Here is a 27838-nt window from a genome sequence, read left to right on the forward strand (position 1 = left end):
CAGTGGGAGGGTGTTGTGACAGTGGGAGGGTGTTGTGACAGTGGGAGGGTGGGAGGGTGTTGTGACAGTGGGAGGGTGGGAGGGTGTTGTGACAGTTGGAGGGTGTTGTGACAGTGGGGGTGGGGGTGGGAGGGAGGGTGTTGTGACAGTGGGTGGGTGTTGTGACAGTGGGAGGGTGTTGTGACAGTGGTGGTGGGGGTGGGAGGGTGTTGTGACAGTGGGAGGGTGTTGTGACAGTGGGAGGGTGTTGTGACAGTGGGAGGGTGTTGTGACAGTGGGAGGGTGACAGTGGGAGGGTGTTGTGACAGTGGGAGGGTGTTGTGACAGTGGGAGGGTGACAGTGGGAGGGTGTTGTGACAGTGGGTGGGTGTTGTGACAGTGGGAGGGTGTTGTGACAGTGGGAGGGTGTTGTGACAGTGGTGGTGGGGGTGGGAGGGTGTTGTGACAGTGGGAGGGTGTTGTGACAGTGGGAGGGTGTTGACAGTGGGAGGGTGTTGTGACAGTGGGAGGGTGACAGTAGGAGGGTGTTGTGAGAGTGGGAGGGTGTTGTGACAGTGGAAGGTGTTGTGACAGTGGGAGGGTGTTGTGACAGTGGGAGGGTGTTTTGACAGTGGTGGTGGGAGGGTGTTGTGACAGTGGGAGGGTGACAGTAGGAGGGTGTTGTGAGAGTGGGAGGGTGTTGTGACAGTGGGAGGGTGTTGTGACAGTGGAAGGTGTTGTGACAGTGGGAAGGTGTTGTGACACTGGGGGGGGGGGTGTTTTTTTTAAAGTTATGTTTTCTCGGTAAGAGTGTTACAAGTTGAATGCCATTTCTTTGCAATGTTTGTTTACATTGGTGAAGAATTGGTTTAAAAATTACAGCATGTTTTGAGAAAGCGGGTCAATAGGTCACCAATATGGCGGCCGATGACCCTTGAAATTCCCAGGACTGCAGTTGTGACAGTGCCAGTGACTGGTGAGTGAAAGCTGAGCGCGCGCACTAAAAGCTCTGAGATTCCAGGTCTGATAGCATGTCTTGTGTGAGCATGTCTTGTGTGAGCATGTCTTGTGTGAGCATGTCTTGTGTGAGCATGTCTTGTGTGAGCAGGTCACGTGGGAGGGTCACGTGGGAGGGTCACGTGGGAGCCTTGACTTGAGTAAACATGCAGCGTGGCACGGCTGATAGAATGTGCGGGCACGTGACGGTAGGCGTGTGCAGCCTGCAAGCAGTTCTCAATGCTAGCCTGCAATAAGGCAGCCTGCAGGCAGGTTGTCAGCAGTGGTCTGCAGGCAGGGATGTCAGTTGAAACCTGCCTGTTTTATTTGGCAGCTTTGCAAAAATTTTGAGGGGAGTTCAACTCCCATGTACACTGTAAAAAAAAAAAAGCAAAAACGAAGACTATCAAAAATAAAATTTGTAAAATTTTACTGTTTAATTATTCTTTCTCCCCCTCCCCCCCCCCCCTCTTACCTTTCTTTCCCCTCTCATTCTCCCATCCCATAATGTCTAATTAACTTTCTGCTGACCACATCAAACATCAGCCACGTCTAATGACGTCACAACACCCCCCACCCACACACACACACAAACACTTCAGACGTAAAACGATACTTATGCACTGACAATTAGTCCAGTAATTACCCAACCCCTCGTACCTATCAATTAATTAATTGATTAATCAAACGAAATTACTTGCTGAAAGACTATCTTTTCCAAGTGTGAGTTTCATGAGCCCACTTTAAAGACCCCGATCCCTTTCCCACGTGGGGTTCAGGGCAGTGAAAATGTTGTGAGTAGATCGTTCACACACTGAGGCTGGGGTTCAGGGCAATGAAAATGTTGTCAGTAGATCGTTCACACACTGAGGCTGGGGTTCAGGGCAATGAAAATGTTGTGAGTAGATCGTTCACACACTGAGGCTGGGGTTCAGGGCAGTGAAAATGTTGTGAGTAGATCGTTCACACACTGAGACTGGGGTTCAGGGCAGTGAAAATGTTGTGAGTAGATCGTTCACACACTGAGACTGGGGTTCAGGGCAATGAAAATGTTGTGAGTAGATCGTTCACACACTGAGGCTGGGGTTCAGGGCAGTGAAAATGTTGTGAGTAGATCGTTCACACACTGAGGCTGGGGTTCAGGGCAGTGAAAATGTTGTGAGTAGATCGTTCACACACTGAGGCTGGGGTTCAGGGCAGTGAAAATGTTGTGAGTAGATCGTTCACACACTGAGACTGGGGTTCAGGTCAGTGAAAATGTTGTGAGTAGATCGTTCACACACTGAGGCTGGGGTTCAGGGCAGTGAAAATGTTGTGAGTAGATCGTTCACACACTGAGGCTGGGGTTCAGGGCAGTGAAAATGTTGTGAGTAGATCGTTCACACACTGAGGCTGGGGTTCAGGGCAATGAAAATGTTGTGAGTAGATCGTTCACACACTGAGGCTGGGGTTCAGGGCAGTGAAAATGTTGTCAGTAGATCGTTCACACACTGAGGCTGGGGTTCAGGGCAATGAAAATGTTGTGAGTAGATCGTTCACACACTGAGGCTGGGGTTCAGGGCAATGAAAATGTTGTGAGTAGATCGTTCACACACTGAGGCTGGGGTTCAGGTCAGTGAAAATGTTGTGAGTAGATCGTTCACACACTGAGGCTGGGGTTCAGGTCAGTGAAAATGTTGTGAGTAGATCGTTCACACACTGAGGCTGGGGTTCAGGGCAATGAAAATGTTGTCAGTTATAAGAAGGTCAATGTCACGGAGCTTACGTCACAAAGCACAACACGGAGCTACTGACATACGTGTATACATCTGTTGACATACAATATGCTTATGCCATACGTGTATACATCTGTTGACATACAATATGCTTATGCCATACGTGTATACATCTGTTGACATACAATATGCTTATGACGTGTATACATCTGTTGACATACAATACCCCCTGACATACGTGTATACACGTGTGTATTCTGAGAACTGTCGTCCACATTAAGAGAACGTGTCATTAGAATATTCTCGGCTCCGGGTAATTAGAGCCATGACGTCATACAGCTTCAGGTTAACACTCACGAGCTAAACAATTAATTAGTGAAATGCAAAACTAATCAAATCTATCTTCTGATTACATCTGAACGGTGCTCACATCAAATCTATCTTCTGATAGCATCTGAACAATGCACACATCAAATCTATCTTCTGATAACGATGCACACATCAAATCTATCTTCTGATAGCATCTGAACAATGCACACATCAAATCTATCTTCTGATAACGATGCACACATCAAATCTATCTTCTGATAGCATCTGAACGATGCACACATCAAATCTATCTTCTGATAACGATGCACACATCAAATTTATCTTCTGATAACGATGCACACATCAAATTTATCTTCTGATAACATCTGAACGATGCACACATCAAATCTATCTTCTGATAACGATGCACACATCAAATTTATCTTCTGATAACATCTGAACGATGCACACATCAAATCTATCTTCTGATAACGATGCACACATCAAATTTATCTTCTGATAACATCTGAACGACGCACACATCAAATCTATCTTCTGATCAATACAATGCAATAATGTACACCACATAGCATAAACATTACCAAATACTTGGTTTGGTCTTTCCCTTCCACCCCACCCCACCGATACCCCACCCCACCCCACCGATACCCCACCCCACCCCACCGATACCCCACCCCACCCCACCGATACCCCACCCCACCCCACCGATACCCCACCCCACCCCACCGATACCCCACCCCACCCCACCGATACCCCACCCCACCCCACCGATACCCCACCCCACCCCACCGATACCCCACCGATACCCCACCCCACCGATACCCCACCCCACCGATACCCCACCGATACCCCACCCCACCGATACCCCACCGATACCCCACCGATACCCCACCGATACCCCACCGATACCCCACCCCCTCCACCCCTCCACTACCCTACCAACTGGAGATATCGGAAATATTTTTCAATCAAACACCAGAGACTAGGACTGAAAATGATGTATGAAAGTTTTTTATGGATGTAAAATATGACATGATAAATGTTTACTTGCTACACACCGACCAATGTCAAGGTTGATTGGCTAGGATGGCTGAGTTGCGTGTAGCAGCACAGTACGATACACATCTGAGAATACAACAACAGCTCACAGTGTCTGTTTGTTTGTTTCTGGCTCGGGGGAGAAATCTTGTCATTCAATTTTGACCCAGTTCTAATGGAGCGATTTCGTTCTAACTTTCTAGGTACGCTATTCTGTTATAAGAATGAAAGGATATCTATTTTTTATCCAATTAGACATTAGGCTCGTCATTAAAAATTAATCAAAGATAACTGTATTAATTATAAAGGGGAGACAACGAGATAAAATACAAACAGTAAACAGTCACGTGATGAGGACTGTCAAGTGTGAACTGTTTTCACGGCTGGCTGGTTTCTCGCACTGACGCCGTCCACTACCTAACTAGGGGCAGGTAACTCATTTGTATTAATCACAAACAACTGGTCGGTTTTAACGCGAAAATGTTAAGTCGTAGCCTTTGTAATGGCAACTTCATTTCGAAGGAATGACTAGATAGTGGGAAAATAATACAAATATAAAAAGCGTTTTAAATAACATGCTTTTTAGTGCACTGAAAATAAGAAAATAAAACTAATTTGCTTTGGTCGCAAAAATATGTAAGAAATCTCATGGGAGATCAAAGCTTTTATTAAAGAAAGCAAATTAGTTTTATTTTCTTAATTTTATTGCATTTTATAGAGATTTTTATATTTGTTTTATATAATACACGATCATAACACAAGTGATCTAAGAGCCTTAATACTTATTAAGTACACAGATCAGTCACGCGTGACCAGCACCCAACGACCAAATGACTGCAAGTAGATGGTCGCCTTCTCCTCTATCAAGTATTTCAGTTCAGCTGGGCGCTGAACACGAGACTTGGGACACATCAACACGAGACTTGGACGAGAGTTGGGACACAAGTATTTTCATCGTGGTGAGTAGATGGTGGTGAGTAGATGGTGGTGAGTAGATAGTGGTGAGTAGATGGTGGTGGTGAGTAGATGGTGGTGAGTAGATGATGGTGGTGAGTAGATGGTGGTGAGTAGATGGTGGTGAGTAGATGGTGGTGGTGAGTAGATGGTGGTGAGTAGATGATGGTGGTGAGTAGATGGTGGTGAGTAGATGGTGGTGAGTAGATGGTGGTGGTGAGTAGATGATGGTGGTGAGTAGATGGTGGTGAGTAGATGGTGGTGAGTAGATGGTGGTGGTGAGTAGATGGTGGTGGTGAGAAGATGGTGGTGGTGAGTAGATGGTGGTGGTGAGTAGATGATGGTGGTGAGTAGATGGTGGTGAGTAGATGGTGGTGAGTAGATGGTGGTGGTGAGTAGATGGTGGTGAGTAGATGATGGTGGTGAGTAGATGGTGGTGAGTAGATGGTGGTGAGTAGATGGTGGTGAGTAGATGGTGGTGAGTAGATGGTGGTGAGTAGATGGTGGTGAGTAGATGGTGGTGAGTAGATGGTGGTGGTGAGTAGATGGTGGTGAGTAGATGGTGGTGAGTAGATGGTGGTGAGTAGATGGTGGTGAGTAGATGGTGGTGGTGAGTAGATGGTGGTGAGTAGATGGTGGTGGTGAGTAGATGGTGGTGAGTAGATGGTGGTGAGTAGATGGTGGTGAGTAGATGGTGGTGGTGAGTAGATGGTGGTGGTGAGTAGATGGTGGTGAGTAGATGGTGGTGGTGAGTAGATGGTGGTGAGTAGATGGTGGTGAGTAGATGGTGGTGGTGAGTAGATGGTGGTGAGTAGATGGTGGTGGTGAGTAGATGGTGGTGAGTAGATGGTGGTGGTGAGTAGATGGTGGTGAGTAGATGGTGGTGAGTAGATGGTGGTGGTGAGTAGATGGTGGTGGTGAGTAGATGGTGGTGAGCAGATGATGGTGGTGAGTAGATGGTGGTGAGTAGATGGTGGTGAGTAGATGGTGGTGAGTAGATGGTGGTGAGTAGATGGTGGTGGTGAGTAGATGGTGGTGGTGAGTAGATGGTGGTGAGTAGATGGTGGTGGTGAGTAGATGGTGGTGAGTAGATGGTGGTGAGTAGATGGTGGTGAGTAGATGGTGGTGAGTAGATGGTGGTGGTGAGTAGATGGTGGTGAGTAGATGGTTGTGAGTAGATGGTGGTGAGTAGATGGTGGTGAGTAGATGGTGGTGAGTAGATGGTGGTGAGTAGATGGTGGTGGTGAGTAGATGGTGGTGAGTAGATGGTGGTGGTGAGTAGATGGTGGTGAGTAGATGGTGGTGGTGAGTAGATGGTGGTGAGTAGATGGTGGTGAGTAGATGGTGGTGAATAGATGGTGGTGAGTAGATGGTGGTGAGTAGATGGTGGTGAGTAGATGGTGGTGAGTAGATGGTGGTGAGTAGATGGTGGTGAGTAGATGGTGGTGGTGAGTAGATGGTGGTGAGTAGATGGTGGTGGTGAGTAGATGGTGGTGAGTAGATGGTGGTGAGTAGATGGTGGTGAGTAGATGGTGGTGAGTAGATGGTGGTGGTGAGTAGATGGTGGTGAGTAGATGGTGGTGGTGAGTAGATGGTGGTGAGTAGATGGTGGTGAGTAGATGGTGGTGGTGAGTAGATGGTGGTGAGTAGATGGTGGTGGTGAGTAGATGGTGGTGAGTAGATGGTGGTGGTGAGTAGATGGTGGTGAGTAGATGGTGGTGGTGAGTAGATGGTGGTGAGTAGATGGTTGTGAGTAGATGGTGGTGAGTACAGCAAGCGATTCTACTTGATTCAAAACATTGAATGTGAGTACATCAACCAATTGTTACTGGGGGGGGGGGGTAGTTAAGTAGATGTCAGTCCGTAACGCCTGTCTCTCGCATGTCGACTTGGATGGGGGGGGGGGGGGCTTTGTTGCCCGGGGTAGGGGAGGAAGGACAGAAGAACGGCATCTGCTTATTGCAGCGACCTTGTCTGCCACGCCCACCTTTTACACTAATGTCGTCTTCATTTCTCCCGTTGTTAATTAATTAAAGTGATGAAATGTGTCAGGATCTCAACAGTTGAGTGTCAAGCCCCTCCCCCACCCGCCCCCTACCTCACCCAAAAATAAATCAAAAGTACAATTTTAAAATACATGACGTGGGTAAAGCCAGGATAACTTGATATGATCATGAGCCTCGTTTTGACTCCATGATTGTCATGTACAGTCACGTGACTGTATGTGGTATGTTAATTACCACTCGTTGGGTCTGTAATGGTGGGCTATTTATAGATGAGGAAAACAGAAGAGTAGCTGGCAGCTAGATGAGTCAATGATGTAGGGGAGCCAGGAACGAAACCCGCCCGCACCTGGGGGTTGCTTAAAAGAATGGACAGATCAGTTGGTTCTACTGGCTAGTTCATACATCATACATCCTTGTGACGCCTGGAGTCAGCTGATGACGCAGGGGGTCGGTAGATGACGGGGGGGGGGGGGGAGTCAGTAGATTTCACACTTTGTTGTGCCTTAGCAGTATATGGGTTCCCCAAGATATTTGTGGTGTATTACGTCGTGTCTGTGTCCTACGTCGTGTCGGGGGACTGCCCTACGTCGTGTCGGTGGATTGCTTTACGTCGTGTCAGTGGACTGCTTTACGTCGTGTCTGTAGTCTGTTCTACGTCGTGTCGGTGGACTGCTTTACGTCGTGTCTGTTTCCTACGTCGTGTCGGTGGACTGCCCTACGTCGTGTCGGTGGACTGCCCTACGTCGTGTCAGTGGACTGCCCTACGTCGTGTCGGTGGACTGCTTTACGTCGTGTCGGTGGACTGCCCTACGTCGTGTCGGTGGACCTCCCCCTCCCCCAACCATGTAAACAAACGACAGGCAAAGAAAATATTTACCCCAGGTCTGAACGCCATTGTTGACTGATGCAGTTTGTCTGCGCTAAGTGCACGCTTTAAAAAAAAACGTCCAGAAATCATTTATTCCCCTCAATATCAACATACTCCATTTAAAAAACTTGCCCAGATTTTAAACTTCTGGCAATTAGTTCCTCTGCTACCCGACTTTAGCATTTAATTTTTTTTTCTCACTGTTTAAACTTGTCTCAAATTTCAAATGTTTTGACTTCAGTGCTCCTTATCTCAGTTGAGTTGAGAATATCTTCCTATAAAATCTGACTCCCGGCTTTAAAAGAAATTTTCTGAGACAAAAAACACAAAATTGAAGGAGGCAAATTGTTTTGGGCATCCAATCACCATTTTGATTTTCATTCAATCACTTCCGTTTTTTTGAGCCCACCTGCCAGATTTTTTTCCTTGTGCGGGTGTAGTTGCCAGATTTATGGGTCTGGTTTACCCATGGCATGCCAGGTTGGGATGGTGATCTCCGATCGTGTCCAGTTCACTGGCAGACCTTAAGGCAACAACAGATGGCTTTCTCGACGGCTTATACAAAGTGGACCGGTAGTTTCCGGCTAACTCGAGGCTCGACCGGCAGATGATAAAACAGTGAGATACTAGAATGTACTAGAACTTATTTAGTGGGGGAGATGGTGGGGTGAGATGGCGTTACGCTCTATTAGATGTTATCGGGATTCTTTTTAAAAAGTTACTTTTACACATTGTTTACGTTATACCAAAGTGACTGACAAGAATAGATCACGTGTTTACATGAGTCACGTGTCACGTGGAAGTGATGGATCACGTTCCCAGATTATCCTACTGTTGTTTATTCACGATATCTGACTTATACTGCAATCAGCTGTCCGACTGTCTTTACTGGCATGTACTGAGCTGTCCGACTGTCTTTACTGACATGTACTGAGCTGTCCGACTGTCTTTACTGACATGTAATTAGCTGTCCGACTGTCTTTATTGACATGTAATTAGCTGTCCGACTGTCTTTACTGACATGTAATTAGCTGTCCGACTGTCTTTACTGACATGTACTGAGCTGTCCGACTGTCTTTACTGACATGTACTGAGCTGTCCGACTGTCTTTACTGACATGTACTGAGCTGTCCGACTGTCTTTACTGACATGTACTGAGCTGTCCGACTGTCTTTACTGGCATGTACTGAGCTGTCCGGCTGTCTTTACTGACATGTACTGAGCTGTCCGACTGTTTTTACTGACATGTACTGAGCTGTCCGACTGTCTTTACTGACATGTACTGAGCTGTCCGACTGTCTTTACTGACATGTACTGAGCTGTCCGACTGTCTTTACTGACATGTACTGAGCTGTCCGACTGTCTTTACTGACATGTAATTAGCTGTCCGACTGTCTTTACTGACATGTACTGAGCTGTCCGACTGTCTTTACTGACATGTACTGAGCTGTCCAGCGTCAGGACAGCCATCGCCTCAGGGAGGATTTCGTTGTATTCCACCTGACCATATGTATATGTATTCCACCTGACCATATGTATATGTATTCCACCTGACCATATGTGTATGTATTCCACCTGATAATATGTGTATGTATTCCACCTGAGAATAACCCTGAGAGACCAGTGATCTGTGTGCAGCCATTTAACAGACTGACCTTTGACCTGTCTCTAGACAACATCTATAAAAACGTGAAAGTCTCCTTCTCGTTGCTGCGTGCTCAGAAAAAAACAACGGCTCTAAACCTGGCTCTAAACCTGGCTCTAAACCTGTCTACAGAAGGCAGTAACTGCCACCACTTCGCGCTGTTGATGGTAACCCAATCCCTAACCTCCCCCGCCCCCCCCCCCACCCTCCTCTTTTAGCCACTCAACTATTGATACCCCACCCTCCTCATTTAGCCACTCAACTATTGATACCCCACCCTCCTCATTTAGCCACTCAACTATTGATACCCCACCCTCCTCATTTAGCCACTCAACTATTGATACCCCACCCTCCTCATTTAGCCACTCAACTATTGATACCCCACCCTCCTCATTTAGCCACTCAACTATTGATACCCCATCCTCCTCATTTAGCCACTCAACTATTGATACCCCACCCTCCTCATTTAGCCACTCAACTATTGATACCCCACCCTCCTCATTTAGCCACTCACCTATTGATACCCCACCCTCCTCATTTAGCCACTCAACTATTGATACCCCACCCTCCTCATTTAGCCACTCAACTATTGATACCCCACCCTCCTCATTTAGCCACTCAACTATTGATACCCCACCCTCCTCATTTAGCCACTCAACTATTGATACCCCACCCTCCTCATTTAGCCACTCAACTATTGATACCCCACCCTCCTCATTTAGCCACTCAACTATTGATACCCCACCCTCCTCATTTAGCCACTCAACTATTGATACCCCACCCTCCTCATTTAGCCACTCAACTATTGATACCCCACCCTCCTCATTTAGCCACTCAACTATTGATACCCCACCCTCCTCTTTTAGCCACTCAACTATTGATACCCCACCCTCCTCATTTAGCCACTCAACTATTGATACCCCACCCTCGTCATTTAGCCACTCAACTATTGATACCCCACCCTCCTCATTTAGCCACTCAACTATTGATACCCCACCCTCCCCATTTAGCCACTCAACTATTGATACCCCACCCTCCTCATTTAGCCACTCAACTATTGATACCCCACCCTCCTCATTTAGCCACTCAACTATTGATACCCCACCCTCCTCATTTAGCCACTCAACTATTGATACCCCACCCTCCTCATTTAGCCACTCAACTATTGATACCCCTCCCTCCTCATTTAGCCACTCAACTATTGATACCCCACCCTCCTCATTTAGCCACTCAACTATTGATACCCCACCCTCCTCATTTAGCCACTCAACTATTGATACCCCACCCTCCTCATTTAGCCACTCAACTATTGATACCCCACCCTCCTCATTTAGCAACTCAACTATTGATACCCCACCCTCCTCATTTAGCCACTCAACTATTGATACCCCACCCTCCTCATTTAGCCACTCAACTATTGATACCCCACCCTCCTCATTTAGCCACTCAACTATTGATACCCCACCCTCCTCATTTAGCCACTCAACTATTGATACCCCACCCTCCTCATTTAGCCACTCAACTACTGATACCCCACCCTCCTTATTTAGCCACTCAACTATTGATACCCCACCCTCCTCTTTTAGCCACTCACCTATTGATACCACACCCTCCTCATTTAGCCACTCTACTATTGATACCCCACCCTCCTCATTTAGCCACTCAACTATTGATACCCCACCCTCCTCATTTAGCCACTCAACTATTGATACCCCACCCTCCTCATTTAGCCACTCAACTATTGATACCCCACCCTCCTCATTTAGCCACTCAACTATTGATACCCCACCCTCCTCATTTAGCCACTCAACTATTGATACCCCACCCTCCTCATTTAGCCACTCAACTATTGATACCCCACCCTCCTCATTTAGCCACTCAACTATTGATACCCCACCCTCCTCATTTAGCCACTCAACTATTGATACCCCACCCTCCTCATTTAGCCACTCAACTATTGATACCCCACCCTCCTCATTTAGCCACTCAACTATTGATACCCCACCCTCCTCATTTAGCCACTCAACTATTGATACCCCACCCTCCTCATTTAGCCACTCAACTATTGATACCCCACCCTCCTCATTTAGCCACTCAACTATTGATACCCCACCCTCCTCATTTAGCCACTCAACTATTGATACCCCACCCTCCTCATTTAGCCACTCAACTATTGATACCCCACCCTCCTCATTTAGCCACTCACCTATTGATACCCCACCCTCCTCATTTAGCCACTCAACTATTGATACCCCACCCTCCTCATTTAGCCACTCAACTATTGATACCCCACCCTCCTCATTTAGCCACTCAACTATTGATACCCCACCCTCCTCATTTAGCCACTCAACTATTGATACCCCACCCTCCTCTTTTAGCCACTCACCTATTGATACCACACCCTCCTCATTTAGCCACTCTACTATTGATACCCCACCCTCCTCATTTAGCCACTCAACTATTGATACCCCACCCTCCTCATTTAGCCACTCAACTATTGATACCCCACCCTCCTCATTTAGCCACTCAACTATTGATACCCCACCCTCCTCATTTAGCCACTCAACTATTGATACCCCACCCTCCTCATTTAGCCACTCAACTATTGATACCCCACCCTCCTCATTTAGCCACTCAACTATTGATACCCCACCCTCCTCATTTAGCCACTCAACTATTGATACCCCACCCTCCTCATTTAGCCACTCAACTATTGATACCCCACCCTCCTCATTTAGCCACTCAACTATTGATACCCCACCCTCCTCTTTTAGCCACTCAACTATTGATACCCCACCCTCCTCATTTAGCCACTCAACTATTGATACCCCACCCTCGTCATTTAGCCACTCAACTATTGATACCCCACCCTCCTCATTTAGCAACTCAACTATTGATACCCCACCCTCCTCATTTAGCCACTCAACTATTGATACCCCACCCTCCTCATTTAGCCACTCAACTATTGATACCCCACCCTCCTCATTTAGCCACTCAACTATTGATACCCCACCCTCCTCATTTAGCCACTCAACTATTGATACCCCACCCTCCTTATTTAGCCACTCAACTATTGATACCCCACCCTCCTCTTTTAGCCACTCACCTATTGATACCACACCCTCCTCATTTAGCCACTCTACTATTGATACCCCACCCTCCTCATTTAGCCACTCAACTATTGATACCCCACCCTCCTCATTTAGCCACTCAACTATTGATACCCCACCCTCCTCATTTAGCCACTCAACTATTGATACCCCACCCTCCTCATTTAGCCACTCAACTATTGATACCCCACCCTCCTCATTTAGCCACTCAACTATTGATACCCCACCCTCCTCATTTAGCCACTCAACTATTGATACCCCACCCTCCTCATTTAGCCACTCAACTATTGATACCCCACCCTCCTCATTTAGCCACTCAACTATTGATACCCCACCCTCCTCATTTAGCCACTCAACTATTGATACCCCACCCTCCTCATTTAGCCACTCAACTATTGATACCCCACCCTCCTCATTTAGCCACTCAACTATTGATACCCCACCCTCCTCATTTAGCCACTCAACTATTGATACCCCACCCTCCTCATTTAGCCACTCAACTATTGATACCCCACCCTCCTCATTTAGCCACTCAACTATTGATACCCCACCCTCCTCATTTAGCCACTCAACTATTGATACCCCACCCTCCTCATTTAGCCACTCAACTATTGATACCCCACCCTCCTCATTTAGCCACTCAACTATTGATACCCCACCCTCCTCATTTAGCCACTCAACTATTGATACCCCACCCTCCTCATTTAGCCACTCAACTATTGATACCCCATCCTCCTCATTTAGCCACTCAACTATTGATACCCCACCCTCCTCATTTAGCCACTCAACTATTGATACCCCACCCTCCTCATTTAGCCACTCAACTATTGATACCCCACCCTCCTCATTTAGCCACTCAACTATTGATACCCCACCCTCCTCATTTAGCCACTCAACTATTGATACCCCACCCTCCTCATTTAGCCACTCAACTATTGATACCCCACCCTCCTCATTTAGCCACTCAACTATTGATACCCCATCCTCCTCATTTAGCCACTCAACTATTGATACCCCACCCTCCTCATTTAGCCACTCAACTATTGATACCCCACCCTCCTCATTTAGCCACTCAACTATTGATACCCCACCCTCCTCATTTAGCCACTCAACTATTGATACCCCACCCTCCTCATTTAGCCACTCAACTATTGATACCCCACCCTCCTCATTTAGCCACTCAACTATTGATACCCCACCCTCCTCATTTAGCCACTCAACTATTGATACCCCACCCTCCTCATTTAGCCACTCAACTATTGATACCCCACCCTCCTCATTTAGCCACTCAACTATTGATACCCCACCCTCCTCATTTAGCCACTCAACTATTGATACCCCATCCTCCTCATTTAGCCACTCAACTATTGATACCCCACCCTCCTCATTTAGCCACTCAACTATTGATACCCCACCCTCCTCATTTAGCCACTCAACTATTGATACCCCACCCTCCTCATTTAGCCACTCAACTATTGATACCCCACCCTCCTCATTTAGCCAATGACTCTATGGGAGTCACGTGACTCGTTGTGTCACCGGTGATGTATGGGGCTGCTGCAATGGTGACACGAGCAAGTGGTGAGACCTATGGATCTATTTGGTGACTTGATCTATTTGGTGATCTATTCGGTAACTTGTTGCCTACCTAGAATTCAATGGTTGGCAAATGCATGTGCATGTCTTTGATCTTTGAAGATCAATTGTTCCAAGATCAATTGTGTATTCCTAAAAGTTCATTGTGTATGATATATGTGATCGCAGTATCCTATTAGCCGTACACGATGATCCATCATGAGAAATGTGACTTCCGGTGGCGCATTATGTGAGACAAGCAATTCAATCCAGGGCGCGAGTAATTCCCCTCATGGCGCCCTAATTGCCATCACAGGGGCGCCTAATTGCCATCACTGGGGCGCCGGCTCCCTTAGATATATGAAGCCCTGCTTCACAAGATATGCTCCCCGCACTCGTCGTTACAAAACTGGACGGTCTCAATTTGATGAGTTAACTCAGAGAATTTGTGACAGTCTCTACCTGTGACAGTGTTACCTGTGACAGTGTTACCTGTGACAGTGTTACCTGTGACAGTGTTACCTGTGACAGTGCTACCTGTGACAGTGCTACCTGCCCCAACCAGCCTGCACGGGTAGCTACATCAACCACTGGTCTTGTCGGATATGAAGGTCAAGGTCATAGTGAAATATGACTTTCTGTGGCGGGGCAATATTTCTGTGATATCCATTAATTGTCAGGGAGTCGTGGTTTGCGGGGGAGGGGAGGGGAAGGGGTAAGGATGGGGAGGGACCCGGTTCCAATACGATAGTGACGTCACGGTGAGTCACTGGCAAGGTGCTCGTAAATTAGGACAATTCCAATACTGTCGGATGGGGTGGGGGGGGGGGGCGAGCTCAATATTCTTTTAGCGACAGTTGGGCTGGGGTCAAGTTGTAGGCCGCACCGTGCCAGGCATATGGGCCTCGGTGGAATTTGATCGAGGGGGGGGGGGGAGGGGCGGGGCGGGGGAAAATGAAGAAAAAACATCAGGGGTGTGGGGATCATAACTGGAAAACAGTGAATGTGTGTGTGGGGAAGGGGTCATAACTGAAACATGGATAGCACCGTGTTAGTGGAACCAGAAGAGGCGACAGCACAGAGTTGTTCCGCTCTACATTTCAATTTTCCAGTTCTGTTGATGGTTCTCTAACAAGGTAGTTCATACTTCTAACGTCTAATCTTCACGTAACACGATGCTCGCAGAAGGCCAGAATTCATTCAACTGTAAACATTTGTTTACACTGTCTCAAATATAACTGTAAAATCACCTTTATGTGTGTATGCGTGTGAGTATTTGTGTGTTTTTATATGCGTGTGAGAGAGAATCTGAGGATAGAGACACTCCCCGCCCCCCCCCCCCTCCGCTACCCACTTCCAATTTTCTACAGTATTTGGCTAGTGACGACCATGTCGCCTATTGTCCACTCTTGTCCAGTCTACTACAATATGCTTCCCCCCCCCCCCCCCCCCACGGACACACTAATCGTGACATGTTTATGTGTCACGTGTAAATCACGTGACGATCACGTCAGTTGACGGCCGTGTCTCTAAATGGCCCACGAGTTATTGGCCTTGGCCGTCTTCTCGTGGTAACATATGGCCGTTTGATTACATATGGCAGATGTAATGACGATGGATGTAATTGTAATGGCACATGCGTGAATGATATATGTAACTGTAACGGGACATGTAAGAGTGATGTACTGGCACATGTTTGAGGAACATGTATGTATACATTATGGGCAGGCGAAGACATACATCTGTTACTGACAACATACATTCTGATTTGAGGGGGGGGGGGGAGCCATTATGTTTGTCTGTAGCTGCTGGCTTGGTGGTTCTATCTCCCCTCATGTCTGTATGGCGTGTATTGTAGGTTCTATCTCCCCTCATGTCTGTATAGCGCGTATGGCAGATTCTTGAAAGTGTTCATTTGGCAGGTGGATTCAACTGATTTTTAATGAAGTGAATATGTGGTAAATTTTATGACAATATGTGATACATTTTATGACAATATGCGATACATTTTATGACAATAACTACACACAAACCATTACATCACCCTCCCAGTTACATCAGCAGTCTTACAACTGAACAATGACGTCACAGTCACCCAGTTTACCGAGTTGGTTAATGACAATTATTAAACGTCACATGCTAATGAGAGCAATTAAACTGTTTGCTAGAATTAACTTAATGTCTAGCCAGGAGCAGACAACTATCGATCACATTGCAAACTATTTCATATGTATAGAAGACACGTCATTTCTTTATACCAAGGTGTGCTGTTCTCAAGGTCCCAGGACTAAATGTTCTAGACAAAATATCTTCCATAAAAAAATTATTTTAGACAAAATAATTTCCAAAAATATTTTTGACAAAATATCTTAGACAAAATAATTTCGACAAATATTTTTGACATAATATCTTAAAAAATATCTTACACGAAATATCTTAAACAAAGTATGTTGAATCTTAGACAAAATATCTTCTTTTGACATAATATCTTGTAGGGAGTGCATATAAGTGAGTTGGGTTGAGGGTGGGGTAGTGGTGAGTGCAAATGAGGGCTCGATATGTATCATGTTAGGGACGGGGGGGGGGGGGGGGGACGGAGGAGAATGGGGAATTATCACGGTTTTGTAATCATAATCATCCCTAACACACACCACACACCACACACCACACACCACACACCACACACCACACACCACACACTAAGACACTTATACGTCATCCATTTTTTGAGGTAGATCCCCTCACATTAACCGCCCCCCCCCCCCCCACAAACACACACCACGATCACATTCTATGCTACATGCAGTAACATATACACATTGCGTCATCTCACACACCCCACACATTGAGACCCACTCATTATGCCACCCACAGATACCGCTACTCCTCACAATATGAGACACACTGGAAACTTACACCCCCACACTATGACCCCCCCCCCCCCCCCACACACACACCCACAGGACTCAAGTGGTCAAGACAAACGGCCAGAGTGCCACCCCCCCCCCCTCTCCTAACACCCCTTAAAATCACCCGGCCCGCGGTGATGGCCGATTAGCTGGTCAGCCGTTCGATGAATCGATCCCTGAGCAGACGTGGCCGTCAAGGGGGGTAAAGCCAGGTGCGAGACCCGAGGAAATAATGGCCGTCTGTGTCACGTGATCGCCAATTGTCTCCCCTTGACTCGCCAAACAAACAGCTCACGTCGATTTATTTGTCTTGTGTAACTGATTGCCGTTCTATTGGAAGGTCACTTGAAGGTCATCTAAAGGTCAAGTACATTCCAGACGTCGACTTACGGTACTTAGTTCTGTTGAGGAAAAAGATCATTGTTTAATGGAACGGGTTCGAATCCGAACCAGAAGACCATTTTTTTTTGGACAATAAATCAGAAAAGCGGCTACGGTAAAAATGAAAACAGATTCTAAATTAATTAATTGCTTGATTGGTGGACGGCGTTAACTAACGAACCTAGAATAATTTTGACACGCACTAGGAAAGATGAACTTAGAAGATCTTTGACACGCACTAAGAAAGATGAACCTAGATATTTGACACGCACTAAGAAAGATGAACCTAGAAGATCTTTGACACGCATTAAGAAAGATGAACCTAGAAGATCTTTGACACGCATTAAGAAAGATGAACCTAGAAGATCTTTGACACGCATTAAGAAAGATGAACCTAGAAGATCTTTGACACGCTCTAGGAAAGATGAACCTAGAAGATCTTTGACACGCTCTAGGAAAGATGAACCTAGAAGATCTTTGACACGCTCTAGGAAAGATGAACCTAGATCTTTGACACGCACTAGGAAAGATGAACTTAGAAGATCTTTGACACGCACTAAGAAAGATGAACATAGAAGATCTTTGACACGCACTAAGAAAGATGAACCTAGAAGATCTTTGACACGCATTAAGAAAGATGAACCTAGAAGATCTTTGACACGCATTAAGAAAGATGAACCTAGAAGATCTTTGACACGCATTAAGAAAGATGAACCTAGAAGATCTTTGACACGCTCTAGGAAAGATGAAACTAGAAGATCTTTGACACGCACTAGGAAAGATGAACCTAGAAGATCTTTGAAACGCACTAGGAAAGATGAACCTAGAAGATCTTTGACACGCTCTAGGAAAGATGAACCTAGAAGATCTTTGACACGCTCTAGGAAAGATGAACCTAGAAGATCTTTGACACGCACTAGGAAAGATGAACCTAGAAGATCTTTGACACGCACTAGGAAAGATGAAGCTAGAAGATCTTTGACACGCATTAAGAAAGATGAACCTAGAAGATCTTTGACACGCTCTAGGAAAGATGAACCTAGAAGATCTTTGACACGCACTAGGAAAGATGAACCTAGAAGATCTTTGACACGCACTAGGAAAGATGAACCTAGAAGATCTTTGACACGCTCTAGGAAAGATGAACCTAGAAGATCTTTGACACGCTCTAGGAAAGATGAACCTAGAAGATCTTTGACACGCTCTAGGAAAGATGAACCTAGAAGATCTTGGACACGCACTAGGACAGATGAACCTAGATATTTAACACGCACTAAGAAAGATGAACCTAGAAGATCTTTGATACGCTCTAGGAAAGATGAACCTAGAAGATCTTTGACACGCACTAGGAAAGATGAACCTAGAAGATCTTTGACACGCTCTAGGAAAGATGAACCTAGAAGATCTTGGACACGCACTAGGACAGATGAACCTAGAAGATCTTTGACACGCATTAAGAAAGATGAACCTAGAAGATCTTTGACACGCTCTAGGAAAGATGAACCTAGAAGATCTTTGACACGCACTAGGAAAGATGAACCTAGAAGATCTTTGACACGCACTAGGAAAGATGAACCTAGAAGATCTTTGACACGCTCTAAGAAAGATGAACCTAGAAGATCTTTGACACGCACTAGGAAAGATGAACCTAGAAGATCTTTGACACGCTCTAGGAAAGATGAACCTAGAAGATCTTGGACACGCACTAGGACAGATGAACCTAGATATTTAACACGCACTAAGAAAGATGAACCTAGAAGATCTTTGATACGCTCTAGGAAAGATGAACCTAGAAGATCTTTGACACGCACTAGGAAAGATGAACCTAGAAGATCTTTGACACGCTCTAGGAAAGATGAACCTAGAAGATCTTGGACACGCACTAGGACAGATGAACCTTCATCTTTGACACGCACTAGGAAAGATAAACCTAGAAAAGTAATAACAATTAAGCTGAGTTGGTGGAGGTATGGCATTTTGATAGGGCCAAAATATTTAGGGCCTTCAAACCAGGTAGTTGTCCGCTGTGAATCTTTGGGTGATAGCACTAGTAGCACCAGATTGTGACAGTAGCACCAGTAGCACTACATTGTGACACTAGCACCAGTAGCACCAGATTGTGACACTAGCATCAGTAGCACCAGATTGTGACACTAGGATATCACCAGTAGCACCAGATTGTGACACTAGCACCAGTAGCACCAGATTGTGACACTAGCACTAGTAGCACAAGATTGTGACACTAGCACCAGTAGCACCAGATTGTGACACTAGCACCAGTAGCACCAGATTGTGACACTAGCACCAGTAGCACCAGATTGTGACACCAGCACCAGTAGCACCAGATTGTGACACTAGCACCAGTAGCACCAGATTGTAACAATAGCACCAGTAGCACCAGATTGTGACACTAGGATAGCACTAGTAGCACCAGATTGTGACACTAGGATAGCACCAGTAGCACCAGATTGTGACACTAGGATAGCACCAGTAGCACCAGATTCTGACACTAGGATATCACCAGTAGCACCAGATTGTGACACTAGCACCAGTAGCACCAGATTGTGACACTAGGATAGCACCAGTAGCACCAGATTGTGACACTAGCACTAGTAGCACCAGATTGTGACACTAGGATAGCACTAGTAGCACCAGATTGTGACACTAGGATAGCACCAGTAGCACCAGATTGTGACACTAGGATAGCACTAGTAGCACCAGAATTCGACGAAGTCAGTTTTACTGCTGTGGTGTCGGCCACGTTAATCACGTGATATTTTGTTCAAACGTTGTATGTGTTTGTATATATGTGTGTGTGTGTGTATGTGGTATTTTACCACAAGTTATAGAGGAAAACAGATCGTGATATACGCCAATGTTTTAAAACCACCTAACATGTGGCGAATAAATTCTTCCATTTTTATTGCAATTAGCGAGGATTATCTTTCCCTGGGAATATTTTTATCCCAGTGAGGAATTCAATTTGTCGTCTGCGGGCGGCCTACTGAGGGCACAGTTAAATAAACAAGGTCTGGATGTGTGGGGATTAACGGCCCACGACCAACTGGCCATGATGGCCCGCGACCAACTGGCCATGATGGCCCATAAAGCAGTGGACGAAGCGCGCGAGTTTACGAGCCATCAAACGGCCAACAGAAACCGTTACGTCTGCCGGGTCTCCTGCGTCATTCAAGGCCGGCACCTTGCCGGTCGTAAAGTTGCCGGCAACGGTCAGTTAGTGCTTCTATGCCGGTATAAATCATGGGGAGATGACCGGGAGATCATAGAACTGTCCTGACAGTTACGTGCTGTAAACCGGACGGACAGGCCCGTATGTCCGTCCCCCACCTGGTGTGGAGAATCCCAGTTTTGTCCGCCTGTGACGTCATTTCCGTGGTTGAATGATCGCGTCCGTCGGTTACTGAAAGTGACCATTAATCCGGCTGGGAGAGGCAATTAAAGAGACCAACACGGGGAACATACGGGCAGCGAGGTCCCCCCCCCCCCACACACACACACGGGGAACATACGGGCAGCGAGGTCCCCCCCCCCCTCCCCCCTCACACACACACACACACAACGGGAAACATTGGGGCAACAAGGTGAGTTATGTCCCTTGACAGCCACTACAAGGTGAAGGTCACAAGTGACATGTTTAAAACATTCCCACGTGTACAGCTCTGGTCATTTAATGTCCAAGCCACGTCACATGTCTGAGTGACGTATTGCAAGATTTAATGAGAGCCTGGCCAACAGTTTAACCATTATAGGACTAGAACTTACAACATTCCGTACATGCAAAGGCCGGTAACTCTAGGTTTAAATGCCAGTGTGTGAAAGGGGAGGCAGTCACAGACTTGAAGGTTCATGAACAGATGCATTCTAATGGCATTTTGTTTAAGAAAAGCTTGGGATTGTTATCGAGAAATATTAATTTGCAACTGATACAGATCTAAACATTATCAAGCAAATGAAGCACATTCTTTTAACTGGGGCTTATATAATAAATATAAAGCTAATTACATTTGTTATTGACGTGTTTTGTACTACATTAACAGTCAGTAGTCACGTGTTTAGCAGACATTTGGTACCTAGTTGAATGTCCAGTATTAGTGAATGCCGCCGACAAGTTGAGGGGTGTACATGGAGAATATCAATTGGAAGAGATTGTTTAAAAATGTATCGGACCATGTTTCTTGATCAACTTGTGGCCATCCAGTAGCTGGCCTGTTCTGGGCCATCTTGTACAAGGCCAACCGATTGCCCAGTTTGACCAAGCACCTAATTTTTCTAGCTAATTTTTTTCTAGTTTTGTTCTATGTTTGTTCTACTTTTGTTCTAGCTTTGTTCTAGTTGTATTCTAGATGTCTTCTATCTGTGCTCTAAGTGTTCTATGTTTGTTCTATGTTTGTTCTAATTGTATTATAAATGTCTTCTATCTGTTCTCTAAGTGTTCTATGTTTATTCCATGTTTGTTCTAGTTGTATTCTAAATGTCTTCTATCTGTGCCCTAAGTGTTCTATGTTTGTTCTAGACCATGTACCCGATAAGACTCAGCCCCACCCCACGCGACCCCAGAGATTACTTTGGTTCCAGTCAAATAAAAAACTACCTCAGACGTTTAGCAAAAGTATTATCTCGATGTAGACAAAGGAGGCAACTCTGTAGTAGAGTACAGGCCCTTTGTTTGATCCAACTTATAAACGAAACCAATTCTTGTTTCCGGTTACAGTCACTTCCGCATTAGGAACCCGGCGAGGATAAACTGGAAATAAATGTTTATTTTTCCTCCCGCGTATTTGGGCTTATCAATCTCTCCAGGACAAACACCTCGCTCGCCGGATGGTTTGTTCTTTCATTCAACCGTTTGTAATCTAGACCATCTCCCCACACACCACTCACACCCACTCACACCCACACACACACCCACACTCACACCCACACACACCACACACCGTCATGTAAACCTCGGCTGCTTATTTCTCTAGGTCCCCGCGACTTGAAATAACTTCTGTGTGTGTGTGTGTGTGTCTGTGTGTGTCTGTGTGTGTGTGTGTGTGTGTGTGTGTGTCTGTGTGTGTGTGTGTGTGTGTGCCTAACCTTTCCGCCCGGTCCCGGGGGACGGGCCGGCCATGTTTCTGGGACCCCCATCGATTCCAGCAGTGTGGCTCTACCCTGGCGAGAAACGCCGAGACTTGCGGCCGTTCAACAACGTAACAGCCGCCGGTTTAAGGGGTATAATGACGTCATTATGTAACCGTGACTGTTTGGTTTAGAGAGTAGCCAGAAATAGCCAGGATGTATCAAGTGGGAGAAACACAAAGACTGGATTTGTTTGTGTTCAAATAGAAAGGAAACAATGGTGGCCAGGTACACAGTACACAAAGGGTACACATTATGACCAGGTACACAGTACACAAAGGGTATACATTATGGCCAGGTACACAGTACACAAAGGGTATACATTATGGCCAGGTACACAGTACACAAAGGGTATACATTATGGCCAGGTACACAGTACACAAAGGGTATACATTATGGCCAGGTACACAGTACACACAGGGTATACATTATGGCCAGGTACACAGTACACAAAGGGTATACATTATGGCCAGGTACACAGTACACAAAGGGTATACATTATGGCCAGGTACACAGTACACAAAGGGTATACATTATGGCCAGGTACACAGTACACAAAGGGTATACATTATGGCCAGGTACTCAGTACACAAAGGGTATACATTATGGCCAGGTACACAGTACACAAAGGGTATACATTATGGCCAGGTACTCAGTACACAAAGGGTATACATTATGGCCAGGTACACAGTACACAAGGGGTATACATTATGGCCAGGTACACAGTACACAAAGGGTATACATTATGGCCAGGTACACAGTACACAAAGGGTATACATTATGGCCAGGTACACAGTACACACAGGGTATACATTATGGCAAGGTACACAGTACACACAAGAGATAAGCCAACAAGATGGAAGGTGGGGTTGGTTGGTGGGTGAGGGGATGATTTCATCTACCGGAAAGAATATAGGATTGTGGGATTGTGAGTATATGTGTTGTGTGTACAATGACTCACCCAACACTTAAAACCACGACGTTAAAGCCACTATAAAGCTATCGACCCCACCACTATAACCCATGTTTGTTTACACAGAACATTTGAAGGCGGAAGTCTTGTGCTTGTTCAGAAAATTCTAAAACAATTGGACGGAGTTGAGATTTATTTATTGGTGTATTTGAGGCTTTAATCAAAGCTTTTCGGGTTGACTAAAAGTTGGTGGGCCGCTTACTTGGTGGGCCGCTTACTTGGTGGGCCGCTTACTTGGTGGGCCGCTTACTTGGTGGGCCACTTACTTGGTTGGCCACTGAGTGGGCTAGCCAGTTGGTGGTTGACTAAGTTGTCCACCATATTTGTGAGCATCTCACGTCATGTCCCCCCCCCCCCCCCACACACACCTTAACTTCCTGCAGCCCTCCCCATGTTGATGTAGAAACCAGGTTCACAAAGTGTTATTTTAAATGTAAGCCAAACTATTTCACACATATCTGAATCAAAGCTTTGATGATAAACAAAGATAGTCAATGTAAGAGACGTGTGTAGGGTACCACGTGATATAATGTAAGCCTACGTGATGTAAGGAAGGTGTAAGATAAAAAAAAACAGGAGATGACGTAGTTTGTAGCATCTCAGTTCCCCATCACATTCATATCTTTACAGACAATGTAATGTTTGTGTACAGAAATATTTTGGGTGCTGTAACATTAATGTATCTGGTAGAGATCTGGGTCATTATCTGGTAGAAAGCTGGGTCATTATCTGGTAGAGATCTGGGTCATTATCTGGGTCATTAATATATCTTGGGTCATAATGTACCTGGTAGATATATGTGCCATTAATGTATCTGGACATCTAAAGCCATGGCTCAGAAATTACATAACCCACACGAACGCTGCCAGCGATAATCTCTAAGACTAAAGGTCAAGGTGAGTAAAAAGCATCGGGTAAACAATAGTTATAGGTTGTAGCAGACGGCACACGAGAATCTGCCGGCATATCCGATAAGCCGGCAGGCCGGCATACACGGCAAGCCGGCAAACAGGCGTAACTTTTATCCTGTGACTTCTATCCTGTGACTTTTATCCTGTGACTTTTATCCTAAGACTCGAGACTGTGGGCACAACGTCACAGCTGAAGGTGCTATTGAGATCTGCTGATGCTGTTGTGACGCCCTGTGACTCGATCAACTGTGACTCTCTCTTTCCTGACTCCGCTGCCCCCACCACTGGACAGACCAAGACTGTGGCCAATCTATTATCACCTGTCACAGGTGTTATCTGCCTGATGTTATTTAGACCTGTCACAGGTCTAATCTGACTGATATAATTTTGACCTGTTTGACTTTAAAAAAACGTGTCAAATCTGACTTATGTAATTTTGACCTGCTTGACTTATAAGACAAGTCTGATCTGACTGATGTAATTTGTGATAGGAACGATTTATTTCCAAACTTATAATTCCCCGTGTGATGGACGGAGCAATCGATACACACATTCAATCAAACAAGGTTCGATTATGGAGCAGATTTCAAATGTAAATCTTTTATTAAATACAAAAAAAAGGAGGCGGTATATAATTAAATTGGGGGTGTTTTTATGTTTTAATTTTAAGTTGGATTCCCGCGATATGGAGGGGTGGGGGTGAGGGGGGTGTCCTCCATCCTACATCTCATTAAATCCAACTCATCCGCACTTCTTAAAACTCGATCCTGTCTCTCCCAGGGGACGCTACCCTGCCAATAGTTGGGGGAGGGGAGGGTGGGGTGATTTATTCTAGCATCGTCTCTTTTGCCTTCCCTTTCTCAAGAATAATTTCTCCATCAATACAAGACATGGGGTGAAGGAGCCGCCCTAACCCCCCCCCCCCCCCACACACACACACTAGCTAGAGCCTGGGCCATGTACATAAACAGGAGTGGCTAGCCATTTTGTGACGTTTACGAGAAAATATACCCTCGTAATTTCATCTTCTTCCTCGCTTAGCGTGGGTATACAGCCGGCCTGGTCAGGGGCATTAATCCAGACAGATGTAATTGGGATATTTCTGCTTGGTGCTAGACGCGAGTCATCATTAAATAGACGCAAGTCATCATTAACTAGACGCAAGTCATTATTAAATAGACGCAAGTCATCATTAACTAGACGCAAGTCATTATTAAATAGACGCAAGTCATCATTAACTAGACGCAAGTCATTATTAAATAGACGCAAGTCATCATTAAATAGACGCAAGTCATCATTAACTAGACGCAAGTCATCATTAACTAGACGCAAGTCATCATTAACTAGACGCAAGTCATCATTAAATAGACGCAAGTCATCATTAACTAGACGCAAGTCATTATTAAATAGACGCAAGTCATCATTAACTAGACGCAAGTCATTATTAAATAGACGCAAGTCATCATTAAATAGACGCAAGTCATCATTAACTAGACGCAAGTCATCATTAACTAGACGCAAGTCATCATTAACTAGACGCAAGTCATCATTAACTAGACGCAAGTCATCATTAAATAGACGCAAGTCATCATTAAATAGACGCAAGTCATCATTAAATAGACGCAAGTCATCATTAACTAAATCCGAGAAAATATTAATTAGGCGTTAATCTAAATTAACATGAATGAGGTCATTAAAAACTAGACGCAAATCATTATTATCTAGACGCGAGTCATTATTATTTAGATGCGAGTCATTATGACTTAGATGAGAGTCATTATCAAAACGACCAGATTTATTTGTGAGACTGTTGTTTCTCTACTCTCGAACAAACTTACTGCAACAAACCATTGATGACGTCATATAACCGGAAGCGGAGAGTTCTATCGTCGTCCCCCCCCCCCCCAGTGAAATTGGAATTGTCAGAAAGCTGGAATATTTGTTTGCGTCCCGACTTTCTTCATGCTGTGGCTAGATCTAAAACGGCTGACCTTTGAACCCCAATCATTTATAAGACCCGGGCAGAGTTATCTAAACTAGCAGGGGAAATGGAGAATTTACAGGGAGGTAAGAAAAACGGGGAATCATTTGATTTTTAATCTCGTTTTATTGATGGGATTTACGATAGGCGATAGATATCACTTTACTCACGATAATGATATTAGATGCGCCAAGAACACTCGACTGACTGGAGGGGTAAATGCATCCAATATATATGTATTTTATTCTCTACGGTACCGCTGGTTACATCTACTTCAACACTTAACCTTTGCCCTAACCCTTACGGTTCAAAGTTCATCAAGGTGGAATTTGCTATTTAATGGTGAGGTGTTTGATATAAGTTCGTGTCATAATTACATTTGTTGAGTGATCCGTCTGATAATACATTTGTTGAGTGATCCGTCTGATAATACATTTGTTGAGTGATCCGTCTGATAATACATTTGTTGAGTGATCCGTCTGATAATACATTTGTTGAGTGATCCGTCTGATAATACATTTGTTGAGTGACCCGTCTGATTATACAGTAGTTGAGTGACCCGTCTGATAATACATTCGTTGAGTGATCCGTGCCATAATTACAGTTTTGGTGCCCCGAAAGCTTCTAGCTCCATTATCAGGCCGAATCAAAAGGACGTCCCTGAGTTCATCCAGCTCTAATTGGTACCTGACTCAGGTCGGGAGAACTTAAGTCGCATAAAAACTAACCGTACAATCCATGCATATGTGTAGATCAGGTAACAGGCAAACTCTACTTCATCTGCCGTTTGGATCGTAATGGCAAAGGTCAAGATAATTTTAAACCCAATAGCAATTAATCTAAATGTGATGTCTTTGTTCTGAAGCTTGAGAGACTGATGCTGTAATCGGTTCAAGTGTTTGTGTTGGCGATATGCCCTAAACACCCAATGAACCCGTCTATTCGTAAGTCTAAATGTGTTTATCTTTACTGTTATCTAACTCTAGAGATCAGAGTTAAAAATATCTCGGCTCTACATACACAAGATGTTGACGAATGTTCTAAAAACAATTTGAAAAAATCCCATTTGTCCACAGAGAAAGCTCTGCTGGGTGTAACAGTGCCTGTCTTGTGTGGGCTATCTCGGCGATTATTTGACGGAGGAACACTGGTTCCTTTCTGTGCCAGCCTCTCCCAGGCCAGGGTTCCCCGCTGCAGACACTGGCACTGGTTTGACGAGCTTGTGCCTATCAGATCCGTATCAGCACGGGGAGGTCGAGGTCTGCTTGCTATTTTAAGGCGGGCGGCCCGGCCAGGGAACAGGGCTTTTATTAAGTTGCTTTGAC

At 45.4% G+C, this 27838-nt stretch overlaps 1 protein-coding gene across 1 annotated transcript; it reads left to right on the plus strand.

Moving 5' to 3' along the window:
- The first annotated feature begins 1215 nt into the window (after nucleotides 1-1215).
- LOC131949773 (TRIO and F-actin-binding protein-like) lies at nucleotides 1216-27837 on the plus strand. Its single transcript, XM_059311720.1, has 4 exons — nucleotides 1216-1277; nucleotides 17713-19473; nucleotides 24695-24861; nucleotides 27590-27837. Exons 1-4 carry the CDS (start codon nucleotides 1216-1218, stop codon nucleotides 27835-27837), a joined length of 2238 nt encoding a protein of 745 aa, XP_059167703.1.
- The last annotated feature ends 1 nt before the right edge of the window (nucleotide 27838 follows it).

This window comes from Physella acuta, unplaced genomic scaffold, assembly GCF_028476545.2.
Source record: "Physella acuta isolate Inbredline_101_S28 unplaced genomic scaffold, ASM2847654v3 ptg000714l, whole genome shotgun sequence".
Taxonomy (NCBI): domain Eukaryota; kingdom Metazoa; phylum Mollusca; class Gastropoda; family Physidae; genus Physella; species Physella acuta.

Excerpts from the sequence above, each read along its gene's own strand:
- LOC131949773 (XM_059311720.1), top strand. The coding sequence starts at position 1,216 with ATGCTAGCCTGCAATAAGGCAGCCTGCAGGCAGGTTGTCAGCAGTGGT. Across the intron at positions 19,474-24,694 it reads ATTAAGCTGAGTTGGTGGAG|ACTCGAGACTGTGGGCACAA; the intron begins GTATGGCATTTT and ends TTTTATCCTAAG. Across the intron at positions 24,862-27,589 it reads TCTATTATCACCTGTCACAG|AGAAAGCTCTGCTGGGTGTA; the intron begins GTGTTATCTGCC and ends ATTTGTCCACAG.